This window comes from Nyctibius grandis, chromosome 6 (assembly GCF_013368605.1).
Source record: "Nyctibius grandis isolate bNycGra1 chromosome 6, bNycGra1.pri, whole genome shotgun sequence".
NCBI lineage: Eukaryota > Metazoa > Chordata > Aves > Nyctibiiformes > Nyctibiidae > Nyctibius > Nyctibius grandis.
Genome location: NC_090663.1, coordinates 85,184,027 through 85,211,336, shown reverse-complemented (window position 1 = coordinate 85,211,336; position 27,310 = coordinate 85,184,027). Strand labels below are relative to the sequence as shown.

General features: G+C 44.5%; 2 protein-coding genes across 2 annotated transcripts; one reads left to right on the top strand and one right to left on the bottom strand.

Annotated features, from left to right (window-relative positions):
* Positions 1 to 694: 694 nt before the first annotated feature.
* GTF2E2 (general transcription factor IIE subunit 2) lies at positions 695 to 27,213 on the bottom strand. Its single transcript, XM_068403704.1, has 8 exons — positions 27,148 to 27,213; positions 26,330 to 26,496; positions 14,838 to 14,929; positions 14,188 to 14,295; positions 12,234 to 12,416; positions 11,660 to 11,753; positions 2,585 to 2,700; positions 695 to 1,554 (listed from the first exon to the last, which is right to left on the bottom strand). The coding sequence occupies exons 2-8, from the start codon at positions 26,490 to 26,492 to the stop codon at positions 1,435 to 1,437; spliced, it is 876 nt and encodes a 291-aa protein (XP_068259805.1). The 5' UTR covers positions 26,493 to 26,496; positions 27,148 to 27,213; the 3' UTR covers positions 695 to 1,434.
* SMIM18 (small integral membrane protein 18) lies at positions 21,346 to 21,639 on the top strand. The gene has a single exon (XM_068404274.1). The coding sequence runs from the start codon at positions 21,346 to 21,348 to the stop codon at positions 21,637 to 21,639; it is 294 nt and encodes a 97-aa protein (XP_068260375.1).
* Positions 27,214 to 27,310: the final 97 nt, after the last annotated feature.

Below are 27,310 nucleotides of genomic sequence, written 5' to 3'. Positions count from 1 at the left end.
ATATATAAAAAATAATAGAAGAAACCTTGTACCAGCCTTTAGCAACCCTTTAAACAGGGCCGACGTGTGCAATGCTGGAAGTATTGTCCGTGTCTCAAACAAGCAGTGTTTTATCAGGAGGATAAATGCTCCCCTTACAGAAGGATATTTCTCCTCCCCGCTTCCCCAAGCAGACATAACTGGTGCAGTGCGATGGCAATAAAGCCTTATTCTTCATTTGTTCATGTGTGGAGATCTGACTGCCTCTGCTTCAACCCCCAACACATCAAGCAAGACACCAGCTCGTGTGCACGCCGCAGCAGCCTGCCGTCGGTGGGATATAGCAGTCACCTATTTCATCTTTGATCCTAACCCTAGAAGAGCAGAGAAACAGCTCCTCTCCCGCAGTGCCACGAAAACAAGATCAGCATTGATTGACTCTGGTTCAGTACATATTAAGTTATCAAGAGGACATAATTTGGCCACATTCCCCATTAGTCTGTACTGCACAGAACATCAGGTCTCTACAGGGAGCTTTCGTTTAAGGTGGTTCCTCCCCAACCAAGAATGATAAAAAGATGACAGTGTTAACCCAGAACAATAAGTCATCGAGAAGATAAAAATACAGCAAAGATTCCTTTGCCTCCTTGAAAAGGAAAACGCAACAAGCACGAAAGATGTTGAATCTCTCACTCTTTAAGGAAGCAACACTGGAAACCAGCATTGTAAGTTTATTACTTAAAAAAAAAAATTGCTTCAGTATTACACTGTCATTTCATTTCCCTCCTGTCCGCAGATTAGGAACTGTGCAACACACATGCAGCCACTACAGCGATGAGAAATTGCCGAGGGCGATTTCTGGTGAGCATTAGGAAGCTGCAGCTGCACTGCCATCCTGCAGCCTGCTGGGAGCTCGGGAGAGGGTTTTTTTCTGAGTTTGAGCCTCAGATATCCCCGATGTTCAGTAAAGCTCAGTCCCGTGGCAAGGAAGGAGTGTACAAACCGTGGGTGTATTGGATTGTGAAAGAAACTTGCCTGCAGTGATTTTAGGAAAAGGTTTTCCTGAAATAGGTAAAACAGATGCTGCATTCAATTCTGCTAGAAAGCCCCTTGTAAGTAACTCCAGGTAAACACCCATTAAGCAATGTAAAAGTAGAGCTAAGCACTGAACAGGGACTCCTGCATTACATGCTGAGCACCATTTATCACTCTATGCCAAGAGGCAACTAGTGAGAACCTCTTACTTAAAGACACGTTTCCCATCAGCTAATTAAATTAAACTCTATTTAGCAGCTCATACTTGCTCTTAAACTGACCTGTTTCATCTCGGCAGTTGCTGGGATGGGGGAAACACACCACATTACTATATACAGTCAGTCTTTCTGCGAGCAGACGCTGAGCCCGAGTGGCAAAAAGCCTTTATAAAAATGCACGTTTGCTCCAGAATTCAACCGGTCACTGCTTGCCAGGAACGACATCAGAGTAATCTTTTAATACTCCAGCCAAGTGGTCATTGTGAGTCTTAAATCGACGTTTCTTCTGAGAAGCTGGTTTCTTCCTCCTCTGAATAGGAGCCTGCAAGAAGAAATAAACAGCAGTCAGAAGATCTGCCCTCCAGCTGCGACATCTGACCTGAAGGGTGACGCTGTGCTAGACATCACTTCTGCGGGGAAGAGCCCTGCTTGAACCAGGGGTGGGCAGGCGGGGAAGGTGCTCGCTTGGTTCTGCAAGAAGCAGCAATATTCAACCAAATCCGGGCAGGGAGGTGACCCTGGGGACAGAGCAGAGTCTCTGCATCTCATGCACAGTAGTAAAGCTGGCATTTGTAAGTGAAGTTTCCAAACGCTCCCACTCAGCTACAGAAGCAGGTACGTGTCCCATAATTCTATCCACAATTACACACTCAAAGACACATTTAGCATATAAGGAATCCATGAGGAGTGCCTACACGATGACAGGCATTAAAGCATCTAGTGTAGCGACTAGCAGAAACCAAGAACAAGTCCTGTGTGGAAGGAGTCTCGTGAAAGGACAGTTGGAAGCCAAGTGCAGAAGAGAAAAGACATGGTATAGCACATACAAATGAATGTAAAAAAAAAAATTGTCTGAAGCCAGGGAGAAAGCATCTTTGGAGGGTGGAGGTCTTGCAGCCGTTTTGGCCTCCCAGTAAAACACGAGCATACTGCACCCAGTTTGGAGAACAGTGTGTGTGTGGCAGCAGGCACATTACACAGTTCCCATCATGATTTCAAAGCTATTTAGCAGAAAAGTTAAAAAAAACGCCACACTTCTCCCAAAAAAGTAACTATTCTTCTACTCCTAATGCATTGTACAGCTTCAAGCAGAAGCTTTTACTCCGGAGCTCAGAGGGATTTCTGGCAATGGCCCTCTTCTTGATGCTGCTTGGATCACACTGGCTCAAACGAGTTATAAAAACACTGACTGCTGGCTACAGCATTGTTTTTTGCAACTTCTTAAAATTGGTCACGCTCCCCCGAGCTACACAAAGCAGCTGTGCATAGGCTCACCAGCATGTTTTGGAATTAACACTGCAGGGTCAGGAAAGGGGAATCTCCAAAAAAGATCTGTAATTTGTATCTCTTACTATTTTCTTTGGTCCAGTTTCTTGCATGGAAGAAATACCCTGTCGTTTCAGATACTCTTCAATTTTCTCCTCATCCATAGAATCCACGGGAATGCTCCTCCACAGCTTCTGAAATTCTGAAACACCAAACAAACCCTCGTTTTATATCCCAGTGAACAAACCCTGGGCAAAGGCACGAAGGGAAAGAAACAGACTTGATTTCAAACGCTGAAGTGTTCTGGCACGTCACTCTGTGACCGCACAGATGCAGCGGTCGCTGCCAGCAGGCACCCCGTGAGCACAGCCTTTACCCACTCCAAGTGCTGGATGCACTTCCAAAAAAAACCCCAAACCAACCAAAAAATCAAACCCCAACCAACAAAACACCCCCTTAGTGGAAAAAGATGAGCTGAATCTCATCGGTGCTCACTGTGCTCCAGCATTGCAGCATCAGCACCCACAGGGCACGTGGGCTTTTAATGTTAATTTGCTACGGAGTCTCTCTTTTTGCCTAGTGTGCCTATCGCTGGGTAGACTGTCAACGTGGTTTATAAGCCTCAGTTCAAAAGATCTTGGTGAAGGGTAATAACTAACCATAAATAGCAACTTCGTTTACACATCTTCAGCTGCCATTGTCTGGGGAGACTTGTCATCTCATAGTCCAATTTACTGAAGATTCAAGACATTCACTTCAGTGGGTTAAAGCTCGTTTATTATTGTAATGTAATACAGACCGTGCTGTACAGATAATAAATTACTAAAATTCCTCTGGTGTTAAAAAGAAGAGAGATACCTTAAAAGCCACAGCAGCAGGAAAAAAGACAGACACAGTAAGTCTTAATTAGAGCAGCTGCCATCTGCCTGCCCACTTTCTGCCTCACGTAAAGTTTCGCAGAGCCTCTGGAATGCCTTCTCCAGGCAGCGGCTGGTACAACCCTACCTCCCTTCACTCCCCAGGCAGTAAGTTAGAGAGATCCTGTCAGCAGGTTTGGCTAACAGACTATAAATAAAACACGAGGCACACATAGCAACGCAAGACTAAATTTTTCCCTTTATTTCCAGATAAATTTAGTATACAGTTGTCAAAACAACCACAACCTCTGCATGCTGAAGAAGCTGTCCTCTGCAGCAGGCGATGAAACGCTCCAGCGACGCTCTGCCACAGATACACCCTCTAAACACGCTGCAGGAGAACAGCACTGTACCTAAAAGACTTGGTTCCTGCACTTGGACCAGTTCCCTTCCTAAGGCACCTTGTTTTTCTATGGAAGTACACGCTTCAAGTCTCAGGTCTTTCTTTTCTTCCCATTGCCAACAGTAAGGGGCTGTTGAAGCTCTCCAGGAAACAAAAGAAAGGGATTTCGCCAGTGAAGAACAACAATGATCATTTTTGGTAACGCAGCGCTTCTTAGACAGAACTAAATCATGGCAAAACACCACTTTTGGTTAGATGGAGGTAGCCACAGAATCACAGAATCAACCAGGTTGGAAGAGCCTCTGAGATCATTGAGTCCAACCATTGCCCTGACACCACCATGGCAACTAGACCATGGCACTAAGTGCCATGTCCAGGCTTTTCTTAAACCCCTCCAGAGATGGTGACTCCACCACCTCCCTGGGCAGCCCCTTCCAATGGCTAATGACCCTTGCTGAGAAGAAATGCTTCCTAATGTCCAACCTGAACCTCCCCTGGCCAAGCTTGAGGCTGTGTCCTCTTGTCCTATTGCTAGTTGCCTGGGAGAAGAGGCCGACTCCCACTTCACTACAACCTCCCTTCAGGTACTTGGAGACTGCACTAAGGTCACCTCTGAGCCTCCTCTTCTCCACGCTAAACACCCCCAGCTCCCTCAGCCGTTCCTCGTAGGTCAGACCCTCCAGACCCTTCCCCAGCTTGGTCGCCCTCCTCTCCACTCGCTCCAACACCCCAACATCTTTCTTGAAGTGCAGGGCCCAGAACTGGACACAGGATTCAAGGTGCGGCCTCACCAGTGCCGAGCACAGAGGGACGATCACTTCCCTAGACCGGCTGGCCACACTATTCTTAATAGAGTCAGGGCATTCTCTGTCTGCTCGTCCATTTTGAGTGTGATTCTGGGCTTTCACGGTGCCTGCTATCACAGATCATCTCTCACCTCATCCTGTTGCGGCAGGTGGAGAGGGTTGTGTCATGATCAAAGCTGGACATGCAAGAGAGATTTCTCAGCGAGGAGCGCTCAGATTAAATCTTAACAGCAGAAGCCTGCGCAAGGCTCCTATTGCATCCTCCAGACTGAGCAGAACGTGCTCTTTCACGCTGTTTCCTTTCTGCTCATGCCCCCTCCCTGTCCTCCACACCCAAGCTGGACTCAGCTGGACACTGAGACCCGGTGGTGCTTGGAAAGATGACTCAGACGACGGGTGTGCAAACGCATTTCCAATGGCCTGTTCCTGCAGCTCACACGTGGAGTGACGAGGCTCCACATAAACGTGTGACTGTTACACAGACCTCGGTCAGAGATACTCTGAGGTTGTGTTGTGCTATACTGTCTTTGGCTCCGCACAGATGACTCCTGTGGGAGCTGAAGAGATGCAGGTCAGTCCTCCGAGATGCACAACAGGCACATGAGGCAATAGCAGATGAGAAACTTCATAATTCTAAGCTTTTACACAACAGTGTCCTTTAATTTATAATGTTCTGCTCCATCACAGATGATGTGTCTCCTTATTACAGTTCATGATATATGGAGAAATGTGCTGCAGTGCCAAGAAAAAAAAAGGTTGAGGATAGGTGCTTAAGGTTAAACTGGTCTACATTCTTCTGGGGAACAGAAGTGAAAAATTAAACACTAGAAAATAAATGGTCAGCTCTTCAAGGGTCAACATGCACAGAAGTGCAGATGACGGTTAATATCTAACCACAGTGCTTTGCATTTCTTGTAATGCAGCCGCTACACCATCATGACAGCCTCACATTCACCTCCTAAACTTGGCCAAGAAATACAAATGTAACAGTGACCCAGAATCCAAACTGCAAAGCTAAAATGGACTTTACATACAGATAATTTAATCCACTAATTGGCCCCACCAGAGTCACTAAACAGTGTTCTGCAACCCCATTTAAAAACTCCTTTGTAAATCATGCTGCTTTCAGAGCTGTTGCTTTGTTTGTGGTAACTGCCAAAGAACCTTCTTCCCATGGTGAAGCTCCATGTAGGGCATTAAAAAACCTTATTGCCTAAGGAAAGGGGGGAGTCACAACAACACAGCCCCCCTCCATGGAAATACTCCATGTTAAAGGATTGGTTCAGAACTTGGAGAGTTGGGTGGGGAGAAATTTAATGAAATATAACAAGGGCAAGTGTAGAGTCCTGCATCTGGGCAAGAACAACCCCATGTGTGAGTACAAGTTGGGGACAGACCTGTTGGAGAGCAGCGGAGGGGAAAGGGACCTGGGGGTCCTAGTGGACAGCAGGATGACCATGAGCCAGCAGTGTGCCCTTGTGGCCAAGAAGACCAATGGCATCCTGGGCTGTATTAGAAGGGGTGTGGTCAGCAGGTCAAGAGAGGTTTTCCTCCCCCTCTACCCTGCCCTGGTGAGGCCGCATCTGGAATATTGTGTCCAGTTCTGGGCCCCTCAGTTCAAGAAGGACAGGGAACTGCTAGAGAGAGTCCAGCGCAGAGCCACGAAGATGATTAAGGGAGTGGAACATCTCCCTTATGAGGAGAGGCTGAGGGAGCTGGGTCTCTTTAGCTTGGAGAAGAGGAGACTGAGGGGTGACCTCATTAATGTTTATAAATATGTAAAGGGCAAGTGTCATGAGGATGGAGCCAGGCTCTTCTCAGTGACATCCCTTGCCAGGACAAGGGGCAACGGGTGCAAGCTGGAACACAGGAGGTTCCACATAAATACGAGGAGAAACTTCTTTACAGTGAGGGCGACTGAACACTGGAACGGGCTGCCCAGAGAGGTTGTGGAGTCTCCTTCTCTGGAGACATTCAAAACCTGCCTGGACGCGTTCCTGTGTGATATGGTCTAGGCAATCCTGCTCCGGCAGGGGGATTGGACTAGATGATCTTTCAAGGTCCCTTCCAATCCCTGACATTCTGTGATTCGGTGAACTAAAAGCTCAGGTTAAAGGTGAAGAAGCCTACAGAGCTGCCGCCCTTCAGAGGGCTGTGCATACCAGCTATTTGCATTTAGGGTGCCATCTAAAGGGAAAAGGAGATACATCTATCATCTCATCACAAAACCGATCCGGTGTAACACCAGACACGGAGCTAAATGCAAGAAGAGAAGAAAGAGAGCAGCTGTCTGGCTGTCACTGAACCATTTCCACGTTACCTGTCAGATTTATTCAGAAGTCTCCAAGGACTGTGCCCCTATCAGCTAGTGAAAGTTTAGACCTTGGGAATACGCTATCTGAATTACTGCAACATCCTTGCTGAAAGACGAGCACCCATGGGAAAAGCTGGCAGTAACTACAGCTCTCGAGAACAACCGTCCGCATTTGTAGCTGTGGTATTTCTGCACCTCAAAATTCACACCCTTGACCCAAGACAGAAAGAGATTTCTCCAGCTTCTTCGAGGAGAATCTGAAATACTGTCACCCTGGCCTTTGCTGTGGCTCCAAGCAACAAAGGGGGTCACTGCCTGCAAAAAATACTTCATGAGAGGGGCCAGGGAGGAGGAAACGGCACACAACCACCCAATTACTGTCCTCTACCACCTCTGGAGTAGTGTCCATGCTGATGGCTGGCCAGGCAGGAGGATGCAGCAGGCTGGCCTGTCTCTGGAGAGGGGACAAGACAGCAACAAAAATGCTGTGATGAGCTGATGTGTCTGAAGAGCAGACAACAGTGACGGAAGGCAGTTCCTAGAGACGGTTTCAATACAGTGGATCCATTTTTTACAACATCTGTCTTTGTGGACAGGGCACAGGGAGTTTGGCACTGGTGTGAGGAGCAGGAAGGGGATTGTTGGAGCAGAAAGCTTGCCACATGCTGGCCTGCTTCAGGCAGGCACGGAGAAGGGGTTGAGGTGCATGCATTCCTGTGGTGCATGTAACCATCACAATTACAGAGCACATCCAATTTTCCCTCTCCAGGTGCTGTCAACCACCCGGTGATTTTTACACCATCAGAGCACGGCAAAGGTGAGAGATTCTTCTATCACATCTACTAAACTACTTGATAGATCAGTCAGAACAAGCATATATTAGCTATGGAAGGAAAAAAACCGTCCATCAGTCAAGACCATAAGGCTTCACCTGACCGCAGCAGGCTGCATTCAGACAAGCCGACAACTTCTCCTACCCCCTAGGCTGCTGTGACAAGATGGAGCCCAGAAAAAATCCACTGGGGAGAAATTTCCGAAGAGTTTCTGGCCAAAGCAACACAGGTGCTGTGAACCCTCAAGAAGACACGTGTGTTTTCAGCGGAGCTTTTAAGTCCTGGTGCCAATGCAAACCTTCCCCAGAAGAGGCAGAAAGCTGTGATCCTGGTATCTTGCCTGGACTATGAACAAATCCTATATGCAGTATCTTGCAATTTGATCACAAAAATATTTTAACTTAGAAGCTTGGCAGAATCAACACTACTCACAGGCTGCTCCCTTGCTCCTCCAGATACCTAACTTCTAGTCTTTCAAGTAACGACAGGAGGGAATGAGGCCTCGAGCTGATTGGAAGGCCAGTTTAGATGCCTGCTAACACCTCCAGCATCATGATGTCTGCATGCACAGACTTAAAACAATGAGCTTTGACCAGCAGTAACCAACACACAGCAAAGCAGAGGGCAGCATAACAAAGATTTTGCAAACACCTTCTCTCTCTGAAATACCCAAGGGGTAAGGATGCACAGTTACCTCAACTTTACTGCATCGTGGGGTGCCTCATGTACGAAAACAATCTGTGCTGACATTCCCTGAATGATTATACTCTACCACGCTCCCTTTCCATAAATGCTTACACTTCAGGAACAAAGTCATGGGTAAATGGCTGTGTGGTGACTTCAGTGCAGCTTATCTTACACTGCTCACTGCCTCACCTGCTCTGGCAAAAGGGTTCAAATGGCTTCTGGAGATAAACTGCTGTATCACACCAGTAATAAAATCTGCCAGAGATTAAAAACAGCTTAAAAATCTTCACTGAGCTGAGCCAAAATCTCAGCACAGGACAAGAACAGACAACAACAGGGCAGAAGGGAAGAAACAACTGAGTAGCAGGGAAGATGGAGTCCTGCTTCACAACAGTCCCAGGGAGCACAGTACTAGATTTATACCAGAAGGAAAAGGTGCTTGATATTAAGTTCGTGCTGCCCCTGGACCATCTTGGAATTCAAAGCCAGAGCCATGTGCCATCACTGATCCCAAGCAATTTTTATACTGTTAAATTTAAGAGGCTTTGGCCATTCTTTAAATTTCTTCAAAGGTGCTTAGGAAGAACATTAAAAACATGTATAATTAAGTATCCAAGTTTTTAGGCATTAAAATACTTCCTCTGTTGCATTCAGATGTGAAAGATACCATCTCTGATAGTGAAGCAATCAGACTGGCCTTTCAGTGTTCAGCCTGCACGGGGTGAAAGCTTGGTTCACATGCAAAGTGCTTAGCCCCAGCACAAAAAGGCAGTGCTTTACTTGGCTGGAGCACCTGAAATCTAGCCTGGCTTTTATAAACGCTTTCAGCTCCACACTACTGACGGAAGATTAATTAGTCAGGAAGTCAAGAAGGAACACATGCAACCTGAACCTTCCTCGGCTAATCACATAAAAGGAAGAACAAAAGCTGTTCCTTACTGCAAAAACCTCCTCCAGCACCCCTGAGATCACGATATATAGGTATGGCACTGCTCCTGGAGTACATGGGGATTTGTTTTCAAAAGCTTGTTCAGCCATCAAAACAACTGTAGTCAGGGCAGAGGTAGGCACTGCCAGAAAGCAATTCTCCTACTTGAGACAGCAACCTCCAAATTGCCCTGGCAGCTTGTCTTTGTCTGCTGACTACCCATGGAGCTCAGACAGCGATGGGAGGACACCACCTTTTAGAGGATATTAATCCCAGCCAACATATGTTTGAAACTGGAGAGCGTCATGTGGCAGAATCACGCACTGAGGAGCGCAGAGCCTTTATTTCTAAGGATAAACATTAAACTAGAAACATATTTTGAACTGTCATCAGATCAAAGGGTCTGACAACACTTCAAGGCTTCTTTTGCAGTCTTCTAAAAACTTTGTTTTAATGTTGCTGGAGGTAAGGAGCTGAAATAGCACTGCTAACGCAGAAATGTGTCACAACTCATCCTGTATGCAGTGGTTCCCTAAGAGACGTGCTTCTGGTGCTCTGGAAAGAATCATAAAGCAAAACTGCTCGTGAAGGACACATTTTCTTCATCACAGGACAACGTTGTTGGAAAAAGGACCTGTTCCAGTCGCAATAAGTAAGCAAACCCGCTCAGGGATGTTTTAAGAATCGTGGCATACGCAGGCAGATCACAAAATTCACTTCTTTCTCAAAAAAGAGAAAGTATTCTTGCCCCCTCTCAGAACAAAGCGTCATCAGCAGCATGAAAAGAAAAACCAAAACCAGCAGGAACAGAACAAAAAAAAATAAAACCAGAGATGGGAACGTGATGCCACCTGCAGATGAAAGCAAGCAAGGCCACCTTGAAGTACAAACACTGCACACTCACGGGCCTTTCATTACAGACACTGCAGGCTTAAATGCCTCCCTTCATTGGGAGATTGAGCCCAACAGCTTAAACATTTTGTTTCAAGGGGTTTTAGAGGGGGTTTTATAACTTCTCCCCCCCTTTCATAGCAATAACCTGCATTGCTTGTTCCTAAACACAGATCAGTGCTGGGTGTGCTAAAATATAAGGTATTGTACATGCACAGCCTTGGATTTATGCTGGCTACCCGATGAAGAGTTGGCAGATGTCTCTTGCTACGTCTTAATAAAATGGGCTCTTTTATTAAATTTCACGGTTAATCCTGGAGTTATTACAAACTAAGAGCAACAGGGCAGAGATTTCCCTCTAATAACTCTTTTAGCATGGTTGAGTGCCAGTTATCTGGAAAAAAGGGCACAAGAAGAAATGATCAGCAACCGTGACTGTAATACAACCAGTAGCTGCTAAAAACTTAAAAGCTTTGTCTCAACAGTTACTGCAACAGCACTGATTTCTAAATGTTTTGGCCATGCTCGGCTCCCTAAAAGCTGGGGGCTGATGGACTGAAGAGACACTGTCTGAACAGGATGACAGTGTTAATGGCAACTCACAGGCATCTGGGAGGTTAGAAATTCCACAGTGAATGCAGACTAAAGGCTTATAATTCTGCATTTCACTTATAGTTCTGACTGCCGCTCTCAAGAAGTGACAGAAATTATGGTTTAAAAAGACATTCACTTCAATATTTTGAAACTATTTTTAAATGCTGTAGATGTCACATCTACTTAATTATCTTTGTGGAAGAAAGCTATTATTACTGAGAGTACAAGTGTGGTACATAACAAATAAGTTAATGACACACATTTCCAGTTGCTTAATTCTACTGAAAATAAAGTGTCTCTCTCAGCTAGTCAAAGAAAAAAAGAGCTTTATGATTTGTCCTGTGGTCCTGTAAGTAGAGCAGTTCAAGTTTCTATCAAAACTCTTCCCTTCTTTTTTTACCACAGTTCCTCCTTCTGTTCCATTTGTGGCTTCTCATCGCGTTCACCAATAAAAGGCACATGATTAATAAACTGGAAAAAAACAATGAACTTGCAAGGCAGAAGCCATTCTTTTGGGTTTTTTTGGCTGCCCTTTACACAGCAAAATGTTAAGATGCAATTTTAGCCACACTCAGATGATTTTTAGTCTCTTCTATACTGCTACACTTGAAGAGAATTGCTGGATTCCTGGTGCCACGTTCCAATGTATCCATTATAAACCAGAGGATATTACCCCTGAACTCACTCACTAGTCTTGTGTTAATATAAACCATTCTCCTGGCATCTAGATATACCTAATATTTCATTACCACCTTGAAAGACTACTATATCTGAAGACTGCTTATACATATAGGTGCTTAAGATGAATTCAAATCAACGATCATGGAAACGTGTAAACAAACACCTACCTTCATCCACAGTAAACTGACAGCTCTTGTCATTGTAGAAAAGAATTTTCTTCTTATCAGGGCGATTAACAAAGATGATCTGGTCCCCTAAAGCCTTGAAAACAAATGCAAAAGAACAACTCAAACTCACTTCGTTTCCAAGGATAAGGACTCCAACTTGAACAACAGACCCAGATCTTGTGCTACAAGAAGCACAACAAACTGGAGAAGCAGCAAAGCAACTGGCAGTGAAAAGCATCCACAGCGGATGCTGACGATAAGTACACTAATAAACCAAAGATGAGATACAGAGGACTAAGATCAAGGTATAAAAGCAGAACTAAATGCCTACAGTTGGAATGTGGGAGATCAAGAGTCTTTTGTGAGAAAGAGCTTTGACAGCTGTGCTGAGACATTAGGCCCAATCTGATAGTAAAGGATGAAATATAGAAAAAGATACAATATTAGATCTTCTGAAATAGCTTTTGAGTTATCAAAAGAACAGAGAAAATGATCTGAGAAGATTCTCTCTTAGCCTCTCCTTCGAGAAGCTAACTGGAATGGGTTCACTGAATCGCAGACACGTGCTACTCACCTTTATAGCTTTCTGTGCATTGGGTAGCCCTTCCTCAATATCTTCTAAGAGGATTCCCCCCAGCCCTCGCTGGTCATGCTTGTCCAAGAGCCTGAGCAGAGCCTTTTTGTCTTTCAAGTTGTACTTGGGTTTGAAAGCATATTTCCCATCTACAACTTCTATTTTCGGATTGTTGACTAGAGCCTGTAAGAGGGACATAAATTTCAAACCTTGAAAAAGAGCACACACTAGTACTTTTTTCCCAGTGTGCTTCTGAGCAGCTAGAGCACATCAGCCACACGTTACAGATGCCAGTTTGGAGGAATGAATGCCAGTTTGGAATGGATTTTAAATCCTTGGTTCTTAGATCCACCAGCCTAGGCATAATTCTGCACAACCTAAAGCACAAAGCACCAAAGGAGGCTTAGCATCATTCACTTAATGCCTTTGGGCTTGAAAGTCCGTGAAGCCTCTTATGGCAGAAAGCTGCACATGCTCCTTTTTGAGAAAGGAATGAAAATAAAAGGAAGAGGGAATACAAAAAACTGTGCTTTGGCTGAATATAAAGTGCAAATGCACAACTCGGCATATCAACCTCGGGTCATATGGACGGTACAAATGTGAAAGGCATTAACCTGGGTTGAACAAAACAGGAGTCAGTCTTCTCCAACTCCTGTCAATTGGCACCAGCAGCTGTAGAAGGAACTGAGAAGAGCAGACCTCCTGCACAGTAGGATTTTACTTATGATGCCAGCTTCAGAGTGAAGCTGACCAGAAGTTCATGGACAATTGAAATGATTTAAGATATGCTCCAAATCAGTTTTGCTGTGCAGCCAGTACCACAATGAAAGTTCACCTGTAACAGAGGGCAACTCTACTTAGTTTCTTCTGCAGATGCCAGCCTGACGCTGAAAGGAGAAAGAGAAGAGACACAGAAAGGAGGGAGAAAACACCTGTAACAGAGAAGGGAACTAACGCTGGTGCTGCAGGGCCTTTGTTCACCTTTTCTCATCCAGTAACAATTCAGTGATAGTTTTACATACACTTCTTGGGAGGAGCTTTTTCATTCCATCTCGATATTCTGGTTCATTATGGAAACAACCTGGAGCTACCCTTCGAAAGATTTCAGCCAAGTCAAGCTTCCATCACAACCAACACTGCCAGATTGGAGCTTCCTGTACCCCAGAACATTAGTACTGGTAGCAAAGGAATGCTACAGGCTGTCTTAGTTAAAACCATCCGAGTTTTACTACACAGAGATTTTTTTCCCATGTTTCAACAGCCTTTACTACTCTGTTGCAAGGATTTAAAACACGATCTGAGCAAAACCAGGTATGCCAATCAAGTATAAATACCAAATACGGTATTTTGCTGATTTATTAATCTTGAAATGCCATGAAGACATTCAGATCAATTAAGCATGAAGATGAATATGGTGGCAAATGACAGGGAATCTGTAAAAATGAAACCTAGCATCTACCGTGAGACTAATGAACTCCTGCAGTGGAATTTGCAGATCCATTACCCCACAATTTCAGACATAAACTCCACATCAGAATTCTTCATTTCAGGAAGTCACAAAGAACTGTAAGCCTATGAATTCTGTGCCATACTCCTTTGGTTTAGTTAATTTAACATCTTTGATAATGGAAGAGCTCTCTGCTTGAAATTTTTTAGAAAAGAAATTCCTTAAGAAAAACAGCTTGTTTATATAAAATTAGTAATGAATTAATTCACTTGACATAAAATACACTCTCTGTGTAACAATTCTAACAGGTCCTTAAAAATGTCAGAACAGCTTTCATTTCAGTTACTTCAACAGCAGCAGGTACAAGACAGGCAGACGTGACTCAATGTAGTTTCTTAAAGGAGGGATTATACATTTGTAGAGCTTGTAATTAAACAAGCGTGTATAATTCAGGTTTATCATAATCCTTTGATCTCTAATTAAAATCTAAACATATGTTTTCTTTACCTCGCTCATTAACCATTGCTTCTGTTTGAGTCCAATATCTAAATGCTGTGTTTCATCCAAAATCTCTTCTAGGGTTAATGGATGCGTGTCACCACGCTGGTGCCGGGTCTGGAAAAGTAAACAGGATCTATTAGAGTTCTGTACTTTACTCAGTGGCTCAATTATCACAAAGTAACTAGAACTGGTATAATGTGATGACAAAACAACTTTTGCAAAACCAGGATAGACACAATACACGTAGCATACGAGTTTCAATTTGGGCTTTTTGAGAATATGAGGAAAAAAAATTAGTACCAACTGAGATTGATGATGAAGTCATCTGTCAAGCACCAAATTACATGTTATTTTGATAAATAGCTCATGCATCGTAAAAGCTGACAGCATCCTGCAATTCCTATTTCTACTACAAACAGAAACCACTCTCCTGGTTTTAAATGACCTGGAATAATTAGGATTTCAGTAATGGAACGACATGCTGACCGTTTTGTTTACTGATAGCATTCTGAATTTAACAAGCAGTTTCTTGAAAGTCTCACTCTTGCAGCAGAAGAATTTTAGAGTCTGAAATATTCAGCATCTTTCAGCTACCACGGGAGAATAAATAACTAAAGCATTTCAAAACTTTATGATTTTACATCAAAACACTGTACCTTCATGTAATTCACTATTTTAGCAAGGACTCCAAACTTGTAGCCAGAGCCTCCTGAAAGGGCTTTCAAGTTAAACGATCCATTGCTGTGATCTGCAAAAGGAAAAAACAAACAATTAAATGATGCTTTCAGCAACACCCTGTGGGCTCTGCACTCCGTCTCTTTCTCACTCTACTTCCACAAGCTTTCAGGATTACAGCTATGAACAGAAATGCGTGTTGCAGGAGCGGTCACCCTCAGAGGACTCTGCTAGCACACGTGTTGATCCAGACCCACCGAGTTACCTGTCGACAGACATGACTCTGGAATGCTTCTGAGTGGAGCTCCGTAAATATAAAGTTGTTGGGACTTGACCTTTAAGAAAACAGCAAGCAACTGCAGCGTTACTACCACAAGAGCACATGTTTAATTCTGTGGCTTGACATGTCACAACCGTTTACGCTACATTAATTCACGCTGAAATAACGCACTGCATTTTTGCCCAACGATTAGCTCTGCCAATACCTTTGTGCTGCTGAGATAGGTGCAGAAAGTTTCTCAGCAGCACAAAGAAACTTTGTGCCTTTTTTTTTTTTAAAAAAAGTAGCTCTAATGGAGAATTCATTAAAAAAAACCCCATAAATTCAAAACAATTCAACTTGGTGTGTTGTACTACTGGAATAATAATTCAGCATCCCCTCTGCTGTCAAGTGTTGGAGGTGTTGGAGTGAGTCCAGAGGAGGGCGACCAAGCTGGTGAAGGGTCTGGAGGGTCTGACCTATGAGGAATGGCTGAGGGAGCTGGGGGTGTTTAGCCTGGAGAAGAGGAGGCTCAGAGGTGACCTTAGTGCAGTCTACAACTACCTGAAGGGAGGATGTAGAGGAGTGGGAGTCGGCCTCTTCTCCCAGGCAACCAGCGATAGGACAAGAGGACACAGCCTCAAGCTTGGCCAGGGGAGGTTCAGGTTGGACATTAGGAAGCATTTCTTCTCAGCAAGGGTCATTAGCCATTGGAAGGGGCTGCCCAGGGAGGTGGTGGAGTCACCATCTCTGGAGGGGTTTAAGAAAAGCCTGGACATGGCACTTTGTGCCACGGTCTAGTTGACATGGTGGTGTCAGGGCAATGGTTGGACTCGATGATCCCAGAGGGCTCTTCCAACCTGGTTGATTGATTCTGTTGATTCTATGATTCTGTGAAGTCTGATTCTTTCTTAACGTATCGTGAGGTTTGCTTCTGTGTAAAGCTAGTTTCAAAAATGCTTGCAAGGCTGTTAATGACCATTTTATTAACTTTAGCTATCAGCACAGCACATTAAAACAGAAATATCCACAAAGCACTAGCAAAAGCCACAGGCCCATTACCAGCATAACGTTGCTCAAACTTAATGGTAGAAGCTTTTCAGAATTTCAGCCACTCCAGGAAAAGAACATTTCCCCTTTGTCACCACAGGAATTTTTTAATCCACTGGTGATTTCTAATCACATTTGACAGGGCAGTAGGTATCTCAGAGATCCTGAACTCCTATTATTTCCGTGGAAAAATCAGTCGAGGGAGAGAAAAGAACAATTGAAGTTAGTGTGTGAACTGAGGGGGAGGTTGCGTTGGGCGCTGAGCAGAGCTGCTAAGCAAAGTCTTTGCTGGGCAGCTGGAGGATATGGATGAGAGCGGTGATAAGGAAGAGTGGAAGGGCTCAGGGGTTTGTGGTGGCAAAAAAAGAAAGAAAAAAATCATCATATTCTGGAAAATGCACCTAAGATGTTTGACAAAGACCCATGGCCTCCACTGACTAAGCGGCAGGCTTAGAGAAAGCGTGTTACATTCACTGTCTTTAAATTTAGATGCCCACGCCAAGGTCTTCATGGGAAACTCCAAATTAGGTTTCCAAAGTCACTAAGCTTCAGGTGAATCGTTTTCATGTCTATCCCACTGCACCTCAACCTACTTCTAAGTTGATCTGTAAGTCACTATAAAAGGCAACTACATGGACGTAGTCAAATTTCAAACAAATCCACTTTTCCATAATTACTGGGAAGACTTCATGGACACTGGTGCTAGCACAGTAAAAACCATAATGTCAAAGGAACAAACATCAAGTCTGAAACTTGGCAGCTGGTAATTGTGAAGCTATTACATGACACGGTATTAGAAGCTTTACACAGCACAACAATTCTGAAATTCATGTAGCAGAATAACTCCAGCTACAGAAGAACATTTTCTTCTGGTTACTAAATTAAGATGGAAAAAGGGAGAAAAACAAAAGCCACCTCCCTCCTGAAAACACAGCCTATAGGGATTTTCCCCCACAGGGTCCCCTTTTATCATTAAAAATTAATGTATATGCAGAACACTTTATAAATAAAAAATTATAAGTGTAATGAGAGGTCTGAAGTGACTAAAATAAATTAAGAGGCACCAAATAGTTAAGACGACTTATCATGTATTTGTTATGTCAATCGAATCAAGACGATTATCTTGTTTAATCTGCTACAGCCTGCTACAGTTCATGACAAGTAAATCTAACCGCAGGACAAAGCTGGAAACCTGCAGCTATTAACACTTCAAACGTCATGGTCTGACCGGCTGCTTTCCAGCACAAAGCAAAGCGGGGTCACGGCCACCGTCAGCTTCTCCGCTAACGAGCTCATCAGGCACAAAGAGCATCCCAAAAACGAGAGCGGGAAGGGGTTTGTTTCTTATTTGAGATAGTAGGAGTCAAATGGATGAATGATTTACTCCTGGGGTCGAGGGCTGGATGCAAATGAGCCTAAAGGAAGTTGTCAGCAGCATCACGCTCTGGCCAATGGTAGGAGAGCTCCATCTTAGCTGTGCCATAGGCTGCGATAAAAAAGGGACCACAACAGCGCGCTCTCGGCATCCTTTCACACAAGAGGTAGGTGTGCATCATTTTATAACGTTGTCTTGGGTTTATCTTGATTACCGAAAGAAAATATGCCTGTAACCTACAAGCCTGTAACGAGCTGCTTAGAATCAGACTGATTTTTTCTCGAGGTTTAGCAGGATTTGGTTCCGCTGAACGCAGAGGAGCTTGTCTTGCACTGTCAGACAAGCACTGTCACCATCTGTGCACTAATGGAAAACCGACGACCACTTCATCTCACAGAAAAGCTAAGAGACCAAGCCAAGATTCAGTAAACAACATGGATTTCGTGCTTAGCAGGGAAGTGGCTTGTTTCCTGCAGCCTCACGTTCCTTGTAATTGATTCTCTGTGTTTTTACAGAAATGTGAAAGGATTTTCCTTAAAACAAAGACAGTTAAACCTGAAATTTGAGAAACCTATGTGGGTATTTCGTACACTGTATCAATGACGCTGCCTAAAAGAGATGTATATGGATATGCTGGAAACCTGTGCTAGAAATTTGGTGTGTTAGGGCAGGAAGAAAACCCCGTTGCATGTTATTATCCTTGTAAATACTGGAGCAGCGGTCGATGCAACACAGACAGGTCAGAATCCATCTGTGATTTGTAAATGCTTTTACCCCAAGATGTCTGTTCAGTGGTTTCTTAAACAGTGCTGCACTGAAATGATTTTTTTGCCAGTCATTTCCCTCTGCTCCACGAATACGATTTCAAATAATGCTGCTCCTCTGCAGTGCCTAAAGACGATGATACTTTTAAATTAAAACCCAATACAGATATTATAGAAGCCAATTCATTAATTATTTAACTTTGGATAGATACAATAGCTGAACTGCATTCAAATCACACTGGCTTACAATATGAATTTAAATTGTGCCATTACAAAATAAGTAAAACTGCATGAAACCAGACCATTTTTGGCAGCTTTCAAGGACGCTACCCTTAGTAGCGCCGTGTTAATCCTGAAGGCTCGGCAATGGCTACTTCAGTCTTGTATTTTAATAATTACAGCAACGAGTAGCTGATATTTATCTGCCTCGCCCCATTCACGGAGATCATCATCCTCATTGAGGAGCACAAACTTGATAGTTTTTAGCAATGACTAAAATACCAAATTTCGCATGGGCAGAAACAGTTAATTTTTGTGCCCAGTGTTTACAGAGCGAGCAAACTTAGGGGTAAAAAATCCTCAGTTCAAAACAAAACTCCTTTCTTTCCCGAGCATATTATCTTGCCATTTAAAAAAAAAAAAATTAAATCCTGCTTGTTTTAATTACCCCTCAAAGGGGACTCCAAATCCCTTTATTCAGCCCCCTCTTTCTCTCTCACAGATTTTCAAATAAGTTTTCAGACCACCCCTTGAAAAACCCTCCTGACTTTTGGCCCCATAAAACAAATCAGCTGAGTTTCCTTCCTAGACCGTGACCAAGCCACGCTCTCAAAGCCAGGACCCAACTCAGCTCAGGAGTATTTTTACCTTGGATTTGCTCTGTGAACTGTTGTTTAAGGAAAAAAAAACCAGTTTAATTAATCCTATTCATCTCAGTCATACTCTATTTATCCAATTACAAATTTGTGTATTCAGTTACAGATTTAACAGAGGAACCAGTAAGTTACTGCAACTGCTCCAATAAATGTCTGTATCAAATACTAAAGCCAGGTATCTTCCCAACAACAAAGCTGTTCTGTTTCAGTTTAAATCCATTAAAGACAGAAGGATAAAGAACAAAATGCACAAGTGTTGAACAATAAAAATAAGACATAAATCGCAAGCTGGTTTGGCTGCATCGTCCTGGTTTTCACAATCTTTTTTTTTAATAATGACACAAAAATAATGACAGGTGCTTAGATTGCTTTAAATGATCTGTTTTAGCAGATACCACCACACTTTGCCTTTGTCACTTCCCATTTATTCAGGCATTTTGTAGTTTTCACTGTCTGAGCAGGCCGATTGCAGGATTATTTCTGGGATACACAAGGTTTGTTAAAGCACTACCTGCGAGCACAGCTTAATGAACAAAACACCAGCCTCACCCCTTCGTTCTGTGGGTTTGATTACTGAATGAAATTAAACTAAATGTGGGCAGCCAGGACCATTTTGTAATGAACATAGCTAGGTTTTCACTTTTTGCTTTACATTCAAAGCAAAAAATCTTTCATTGAGGTATGGAAATAAGACTCCAGGTTTCTACTAAGTTACCATCTTGTCTCTCTCTCCTCCTTCCATAATCCAACGTTTTCTGGGGCACCCCAGCAGAGAAAAGCACATTTTGCGAGCTGCCCCTTAGCCAGCACACGCTCACCGACAGGCTTACAAGTGGGCACAGTGCTGCTCACCACCATGTTTCACCTAAAAACTCCTTGCTATTTCCTCGAGGGAATATGGAGATCTGACTCGATCTCCCCCCACACCCAGTTTTCAATTCCCTGAAGGATCCAAAGGTTATTATGGCGTCCTACAGTACGCTACAACAGGTACCCAGAAAGTTACTGCGGCTCCTTGGACTTTTTTTATTATTTTTATTAGACTATACACCAAAAGTACTCTAAGTTCCCTCAGTTTTGAGACGCAAAGCCAGGGAAAGAAGGAAACTGGGGGAAATAGAGATGTGTAACCATAAAGATGTTATTGCCAAACACCTCATCTGCTACTTATCCATAATTCACAGAGAAATTCAGAGACAGACACAACTGCTTTCTTGTTGTAGATATACTACAGAAATTACCAAGGCACAGCCCACTTTCACACTTCCCAGCGCCGGCCTGTCCCAATCAGCACATCTCAACGGCGATATCCTTCGCTCCAAAGGCAGATTTGCTGAAGCCAACTTCTGGTTTCATCTTTCCACAAAGCAGTCTTTTCTTCTGCTGGGTGCAAACAGACAGCGTTGGACCAAAGACGACATTCCTTTCCCAGCAGTTAAGCAGAGAAGGCAGTTGAAAATAAGAAATCAGAAACCAGGATTGTTATTTTGTATTAGAAGAAGGACCAGAAGTTCATTTCCATTCTTTGGAAACAGCCTCCAAAATAGTTACAATTTATATATTTTTTTTTAAAGAGTGATTTCTTTCTTTCTCCCAAATAGCAGAAAAAAAAACCCAAACAAGCAAAGAAACTCCAATGACATTAACATGTAGTAAGTTCTTCTGCTCACTCAGGTATGGGAGGGTGGTACAGGGATCTCCTGTTTTTCTAACAATGCCAAAAGAGTGCTGAGGGCTTTCACACCTGAGGTTGGCAAGTACCAAGCTCAAGACTAATGATAGGCAGGTGGTTGAAACCACTGTATACCTTGGAAATTATCTTTGTAACCTTTTTGTCTTCGCATATACTTGAAACAAAGAAGCAAAGCTCTCTCATTCCAGAATAACTTACACTACATGATGCATGCGTGGAGCAGTCACCACCGAAATAAACATTCCAACAAACCACAAAGCTGAACATTTAGAGTTTGATACTTTTGTGAGCAAATAGGAGCATGCAACCATCCATGTTTGTAGGAGGTGTGAGCACTTAGTCTGAGCTTGAGTTCTTACAGTTTGGGATAAAAATCACAGCATGTTCTTGGTCAACAGAGTCCTCAACAGCTTTGTTTTTCTGTTTCAGCCCTCAATCGGTGACAGTGAGCACACTAAGACAACTCTTCAAGAATGGCAACCCTCAACACCACTCACTGGAACGAGACTACATCCATTTCCCAGCACCTGGGCTTTCAAGTGCAAAAAATTTACCCTTTCCACGACAACTGGAACACTGCCTGCTTTATTATTCTGATCATATTCATCTTTACTGTAGTTTCTCTGGTGGTGTTGGCTTTCCTCTACGAACTACTAGACTGCTGCTGCTGCGTGAAAAATAAAACTGTGAAAGACTTGGAGAATGAACCCAATCCTGTTAGAGCAATGATTAACAGCTTCAGAAAGCGTGAAACAGAGGTGGTGTAGGAAGGACTGACCATCAGCCCTTGAAGAATGTTTAACACCTCGAACGAAGCCTCTTGTACCTTATGAATGAGCAAGTCACATGCTTTTTTTCTTTTGGACAAATATAACAGCAACAGTTATTATTTTATGTCTGGATGTGAACTGGAATAACTGGCAGAGGCTTTCAGAGCGCTTAGCAGAAGGATGATCTGTTGCAATGTTATGGGAAAAGAAGAGGTTTTTGTTTCCAAGTGAACTTTTGTTGTTTATATTTAGTGACTAGCACAGGTCTTTGTCTACCTGAAGGAACAAGTGTTGCTTAAGGTGCATAAAACTATGTTGCTTAACTGGAGAAAACGTTTATAAAACCCCTCCATAATCTGGTCGTACACAGCACAGACACAGGAGTGTCCTCCCACTGAGGTCAGCCACACAGAGACAGGAAAGTCATACAAGGGGTGAGGAAAAATATACGAGTTAGAAGGGTTGAATGGCGGGAGATCCCATGAGACAGGAGAGGCTTGTGTGAATTCTTGCCTTCGGCAGCTCTTCTTACTATGGTTTTCTCGCTTGCAGAAGAGAGGGTGGTGGGAGGAAAAATAAGCCAACATGAAATGCGTCCCTAAAATGGTCATTTCTAACCTCCTGTGGTACAATTTGACCCTTTCTCCCTCCCCTTCTCCAGTTCCAGAGACCTGCTCTCCCCTTGCTTCATATTCAGCCTGTTTAACACCTTCTGGGTGTTGAGACATGACAAATGCACTACCTTAAGAATACTGGACTGTTTCCACAAAGGCACACTGTAGTGGTACTACAGTCTAGAAGACACAGAGACATTTTTCTGCCCCAAGGCTGCTGCCTCTAAGGCAACCACAACACGACAGGAAGTCAGACATGCTGGATACAACATCCCTATCTTAACTTTCCAAAGCTGAAGTGGAACTGACCGAGTTCTCGACAAGGAACACAAGCTGAGGGGTCACAGACCTCCCGCACCGATGACAGCAATTCCGCCCAGCCTGCAGGCAGCTTCCAGGTGTCCACATGCTTCACAACGGAGCTCACAGCAGGACAAGCCTTGTGCTAGAGACGGCAGGATGGATGCACAGCAAGAAGTGACTTCATTTTGCACAGGAGAATCTCAGCTTGCTTCATCAGCTTGCCAGTACATCCCAGAGAGTTCACACTCACACTTTCCTCACAAACCCACTGCGTAACGCCCAGACCTCCAGCTCACCAGATTATTTTTCTTCTGCAGCTGTGCTGTGTCTATAGTTTTTAAAACCATAAAAGCTTTGCAGTTACAAATTACAACTGTAATAACGGCGTCCGACAGCGTGGCCATCAGTAACGCCCAGTGAGTCTTTCACACTCCTGAACCCACAGGGAAGCAGGCCAGCGAGAAACATCCCAGACCAAAGCTATGTGTGGGACAAGATATTTAACTACATAAACCCCAAATAATATTCCTATCGTTAGGGCAACAAAACACACCTAATGGCCAAACAGACAAGCTACAACACCGATCTTGCAGTCTATTCACATCAGAAATACCTTTGTGCTATGGCCAGTACCCATAATTATATATATATATATATTTTTTTTTTTTTTAATATATAAACTCCCTCTATCAGGTTCAGCATGCCTAAGCTCCAGAAGAGCTAGACACAATGAAAGGCTTGCTAATTTGACTCGTGCTCCTCCTGGTTGGTGAGATGGAGTCACAAGACACCCAGGCCACTACTAACCAGCACAGCTAGTCCAGCGATTCACCTGGAGGAGCAACCTCCCTTCTGCAATTACAAAACGACACAGCTACCGCTGCAACCATCCATCTCAGACACACTCGTTACAGGAACGAGTACCAGTCCCAGTCCCATGTGCTGAGAACGCTTTTAGCTAAAAATCAAACCATAAGCACAATTAATGGCAACTGACATCCGAGGTACAGGATGATTTAGGATTCACACCAAGACATGTGATGGAGACGTTAGTGCCGTTAATGCCTTCCACTGTCAGGACACTGGGTAGGTGCCTCATTGCCTTCTGCTGCCTTTGACAGCTCTGAAAGACCCGTGTCCTGCTTGAGAGAGGCAAGAGCAGGCATTGGAACGCACTGAATTAACCAACACGCATCTTTCCTGGCAAGTGGACTTGCAGTGTTCCTACAAAACGCTCACCACGGCTGCACACAAGAAGGCAGTGTGCAGGAAGTAACGCAGCTATGCTGGCTTCGTGTTCTTATGCCTTCCTGAGAAGCACACGCAAGGAAAAAATCTTGGGACTCCTTCCAGCGACTTATTTCACAGCTCTATAAAGGGGGCTCGGTGTCTGCTCAAGGAACAGAGGACAAAGATCTCCCCTTGCACAGCCCTAGAGCCTCAGGACAATTCTTTCCCACGTGTAGAGTAAGTCATAAAACAGCTCCTGGAGACTTCGGCTCTCGATTACGGTTGGCTAAGATCACTAAAAGTCTTAAGATAAAGACTGAGATCTTAGCCACAATTACTGTTGATCAATAAAAGAAATAAACAGATACGATCTATTTCCTTTATTTTCTGGTCCCTGTTCTGAACACGAGGCAGCCTTGAACTTTTTCAAACAACTTCCTTGAATAAAGATTTCAAATAACTACAGTAATAACTATTCTTGCTAGAAAGCTCACAAGTCTTCACACACAGGCCAGATTTAGCTGTGTGGTCATTCGATGATTAGCATGATCTCAATGCCTCCCCAAACAAGTGAAAAGGGCAGGTTCTCTGAGCCACAGAATCCCAGAACGACGGAGAACCTGCAGGCACCACACACCCAGGGACTATCAAGGCCAACACATAATCGTGGTGACATTATTCATCGTCTTTGTGGCCACTACACAACAAAACTAGGACTGATCATCTTAATTTTCGTTTATTCGGGGGGATGGGACAGGGATTCTTCAACATCAGGTTTTTACTCCACCTTCCCAAGACCCACCTCTGACACAGGCACCCAAACACTCTGGTGATACAAATAAAAAGGGGCTTTTGAGGTAAAGGACTTTGACTCTGCAGCATCACAGGGCAACTTGTGCTGCTGGTGGCTGCTCAACTTGTTCAGTCGCTTGCCAGCCCGAGCACTTGTTCTGAGCCAATTTCTAAGAGCAACAGGGAGAAAGTTGGTCCACGTGCTCTCCACTATCTCCCTTCCATCCTTGCTGCTTCTGCAGTAGTTAGTAAGTATTCTCCAGGGGAAAATGAAAGGAGGCTGAACTCACTCTGCATAAAAATGTTACAGAAACCCTGAAACCTTTTTGATATCATCTGGAACGAAGCCAGCAGCGTAAGAGATAAAGTGTATTTCCTCACAGCCACACATCCCTATTTGTGTAAGCTAATCATTTGGCAATTACAAAAGCACTTAAGGAAACACCCAGCCCGCAAAAATACCAGAAAAGAAATCGCACTTTCTTTATCTGGTCTGCAGCTTGGCCACAGATCTACTCCAATCCTCCAGATCAGATTCACATCTGAACTCTCTGCCCTGCTCCTGCCTCCCCATCCCTTTTTCCCAGCAAACTGCTCTCACTCAGGATACGCAGTTTAGGATATTGAGCGTAGAATTTTATTTGGAGAGGTGAGTGCGGCAAAGAGACCGATAGAAACGTGGCCTCCCTGAATTTATTTTAAAATGTCTGGCTGATAACTTTATTTGGTGCCCTGAGAAGCTAAAGATACATAGACAAACTCCCTACTCTTCCCCTCAGACAGAAGACGTCCCACTCCTCCCATGTCCTTGATGTTTGTCTCTGCTGTGTTTAGCTCTATTGTTTCTTTTAGAGTTTAGAAGAGAACCACACACAGTATTCAAAATATGAGCACACAACGAGTTTGCACAACAGGGTATTTTGTGTTTTAGTAACTCCTGACATTTGATTTGACCTTTAGCGTGCACTGGAGAACGGCGAGTGCTTTCAGAGAACCAAAAAGGCCCCCCAGCTTATGCATCTTGCAGAATGAAAGCAAACATGGAGCATGCTGCTGTGTGCACATAAATCCTCTCCCTGCTGCTCCACGTGCTGCACTTTTCATCTGCTCACAATATTGCGTTGCTACTTTATTAACTGCTTATTTGATACTGACAGATGCATCATCAGCGCCACCAACCCAGGGAAATGACAGAGCTCCTGACCAAGGCAGACAGAAACCTGCGGAAGCCCTAGTGTTTATGAACAAAGATTAGCTCCCAGGTAAAACAAGAACAACTGCTAATCACGATACGCTAGCCAGGCAAGACGTGGGTTACAAAATCCCTCTCATGGATGGATAGCCAATGACTTACAGTTAAATAAAATAAACTCTTAGGCGCTTTCTTACCAGAAAGACAAAGAGAAAAAGAATGACACCATTGTTACTGCTTGTCCTGTGGGTCCAGCAAGCACTGAGATCCACAAACGAAAACCCAGCTTCATAGGAAATAGTTTCAACAGTAGCGATTCCTCCAACCGAGTAACAACGAAGTCACAAGATGAGGCTTGACACGTATATGTGGCAGCAAAAGTTTTTTTTCCTATTGTGCAAGTGAATTTCTTAACAAAAAGCGACAATTTAAGAGAGAGAATAATAACAACCATAGTAAAATTCATATATTAGACTGATTCATGCTAATAAACCATAGCTTAGAGACAAAGAGTGGAAAATACCCAACAGCTGTCAAACAGGAGACTTTCACCAACCTGTGTTTTGTTTTGAGCTCGAGGAGCCACCTTGTTCTACCTTTGCTTTCTTCTTTTTCGAAGAAGAGGAGTCAGAAGATGGCGCTGGACGTTTTTCTACCGCTGGTGTGGAGAGGGCACGCTTTTTGAATAGCTCTCGCTCTCTCAATAAGCTTGGATCCATAATTCTGTTAGGAGAAGGAAAAAAGGCAAGAAACATTAGAGTCTATAAGATATTTAAGTGCAGAGATATGAAGTTAATTATTTCTTGTTCTCTCCCTGCGAATGGACTTTAAGAAACTGACACCTCTGGGTCAGTTGGGATTTGAAATGTCAGAACACAACCCCAACGCCAAGGAAGGCTCTGCGGGTAGAGAAGGTGATTTATGAACCAGCCCCCACATTCACAGCCCTTTGGAGAAGCGTCGGGGCAGCCCGCCGGGCCCAACACCGAGCTCCAGAACTCGCCGAGCCCCGGGGCCTGCCCCAAAGGCACCCGACGTTACCGGGCAACATTCAAGTCACCGACACGAGGGGAAAACTTTGGCAGCAAGGCCAGACCGACCGCCCCGAAACCACCGAGGGTGTCCGCCCCTCGCTGCCCCCTTCACCGACATCCGCGCTAGAGGGCGACACGCCGACGGCGGGCAAGGGCCCGGGGAGGCCGCCCCGCCGACCCCCCACCAAGGCCCGAGCCCGCCCGCCCTCTGTGGGACAGGGAGAGGGAGGACGGGCTGGGGCCTGCCCGCCGCCCCGTGAGGAGCCGGGCCTGCCCGCCGCCCCCCCACCCCTCACGGTACCGGAACCCCCCCCCTCCGCCGCCCCGCGCGCTCCCTCACCCGCCCGCCGCAGCGCGAGGCGCAGGCCGAGCACCGCCGCCCGCCGCCTATTGGGCCATGCCGCCTTCCCGGCAGCCCCCGCGGCACGCCCCGCCCCGGAAGTGGGGGCGCCGTTGCCATGGCGACGCGCCGACCGGCAGCCGTTAAGGCCTCTCGCCCCCCC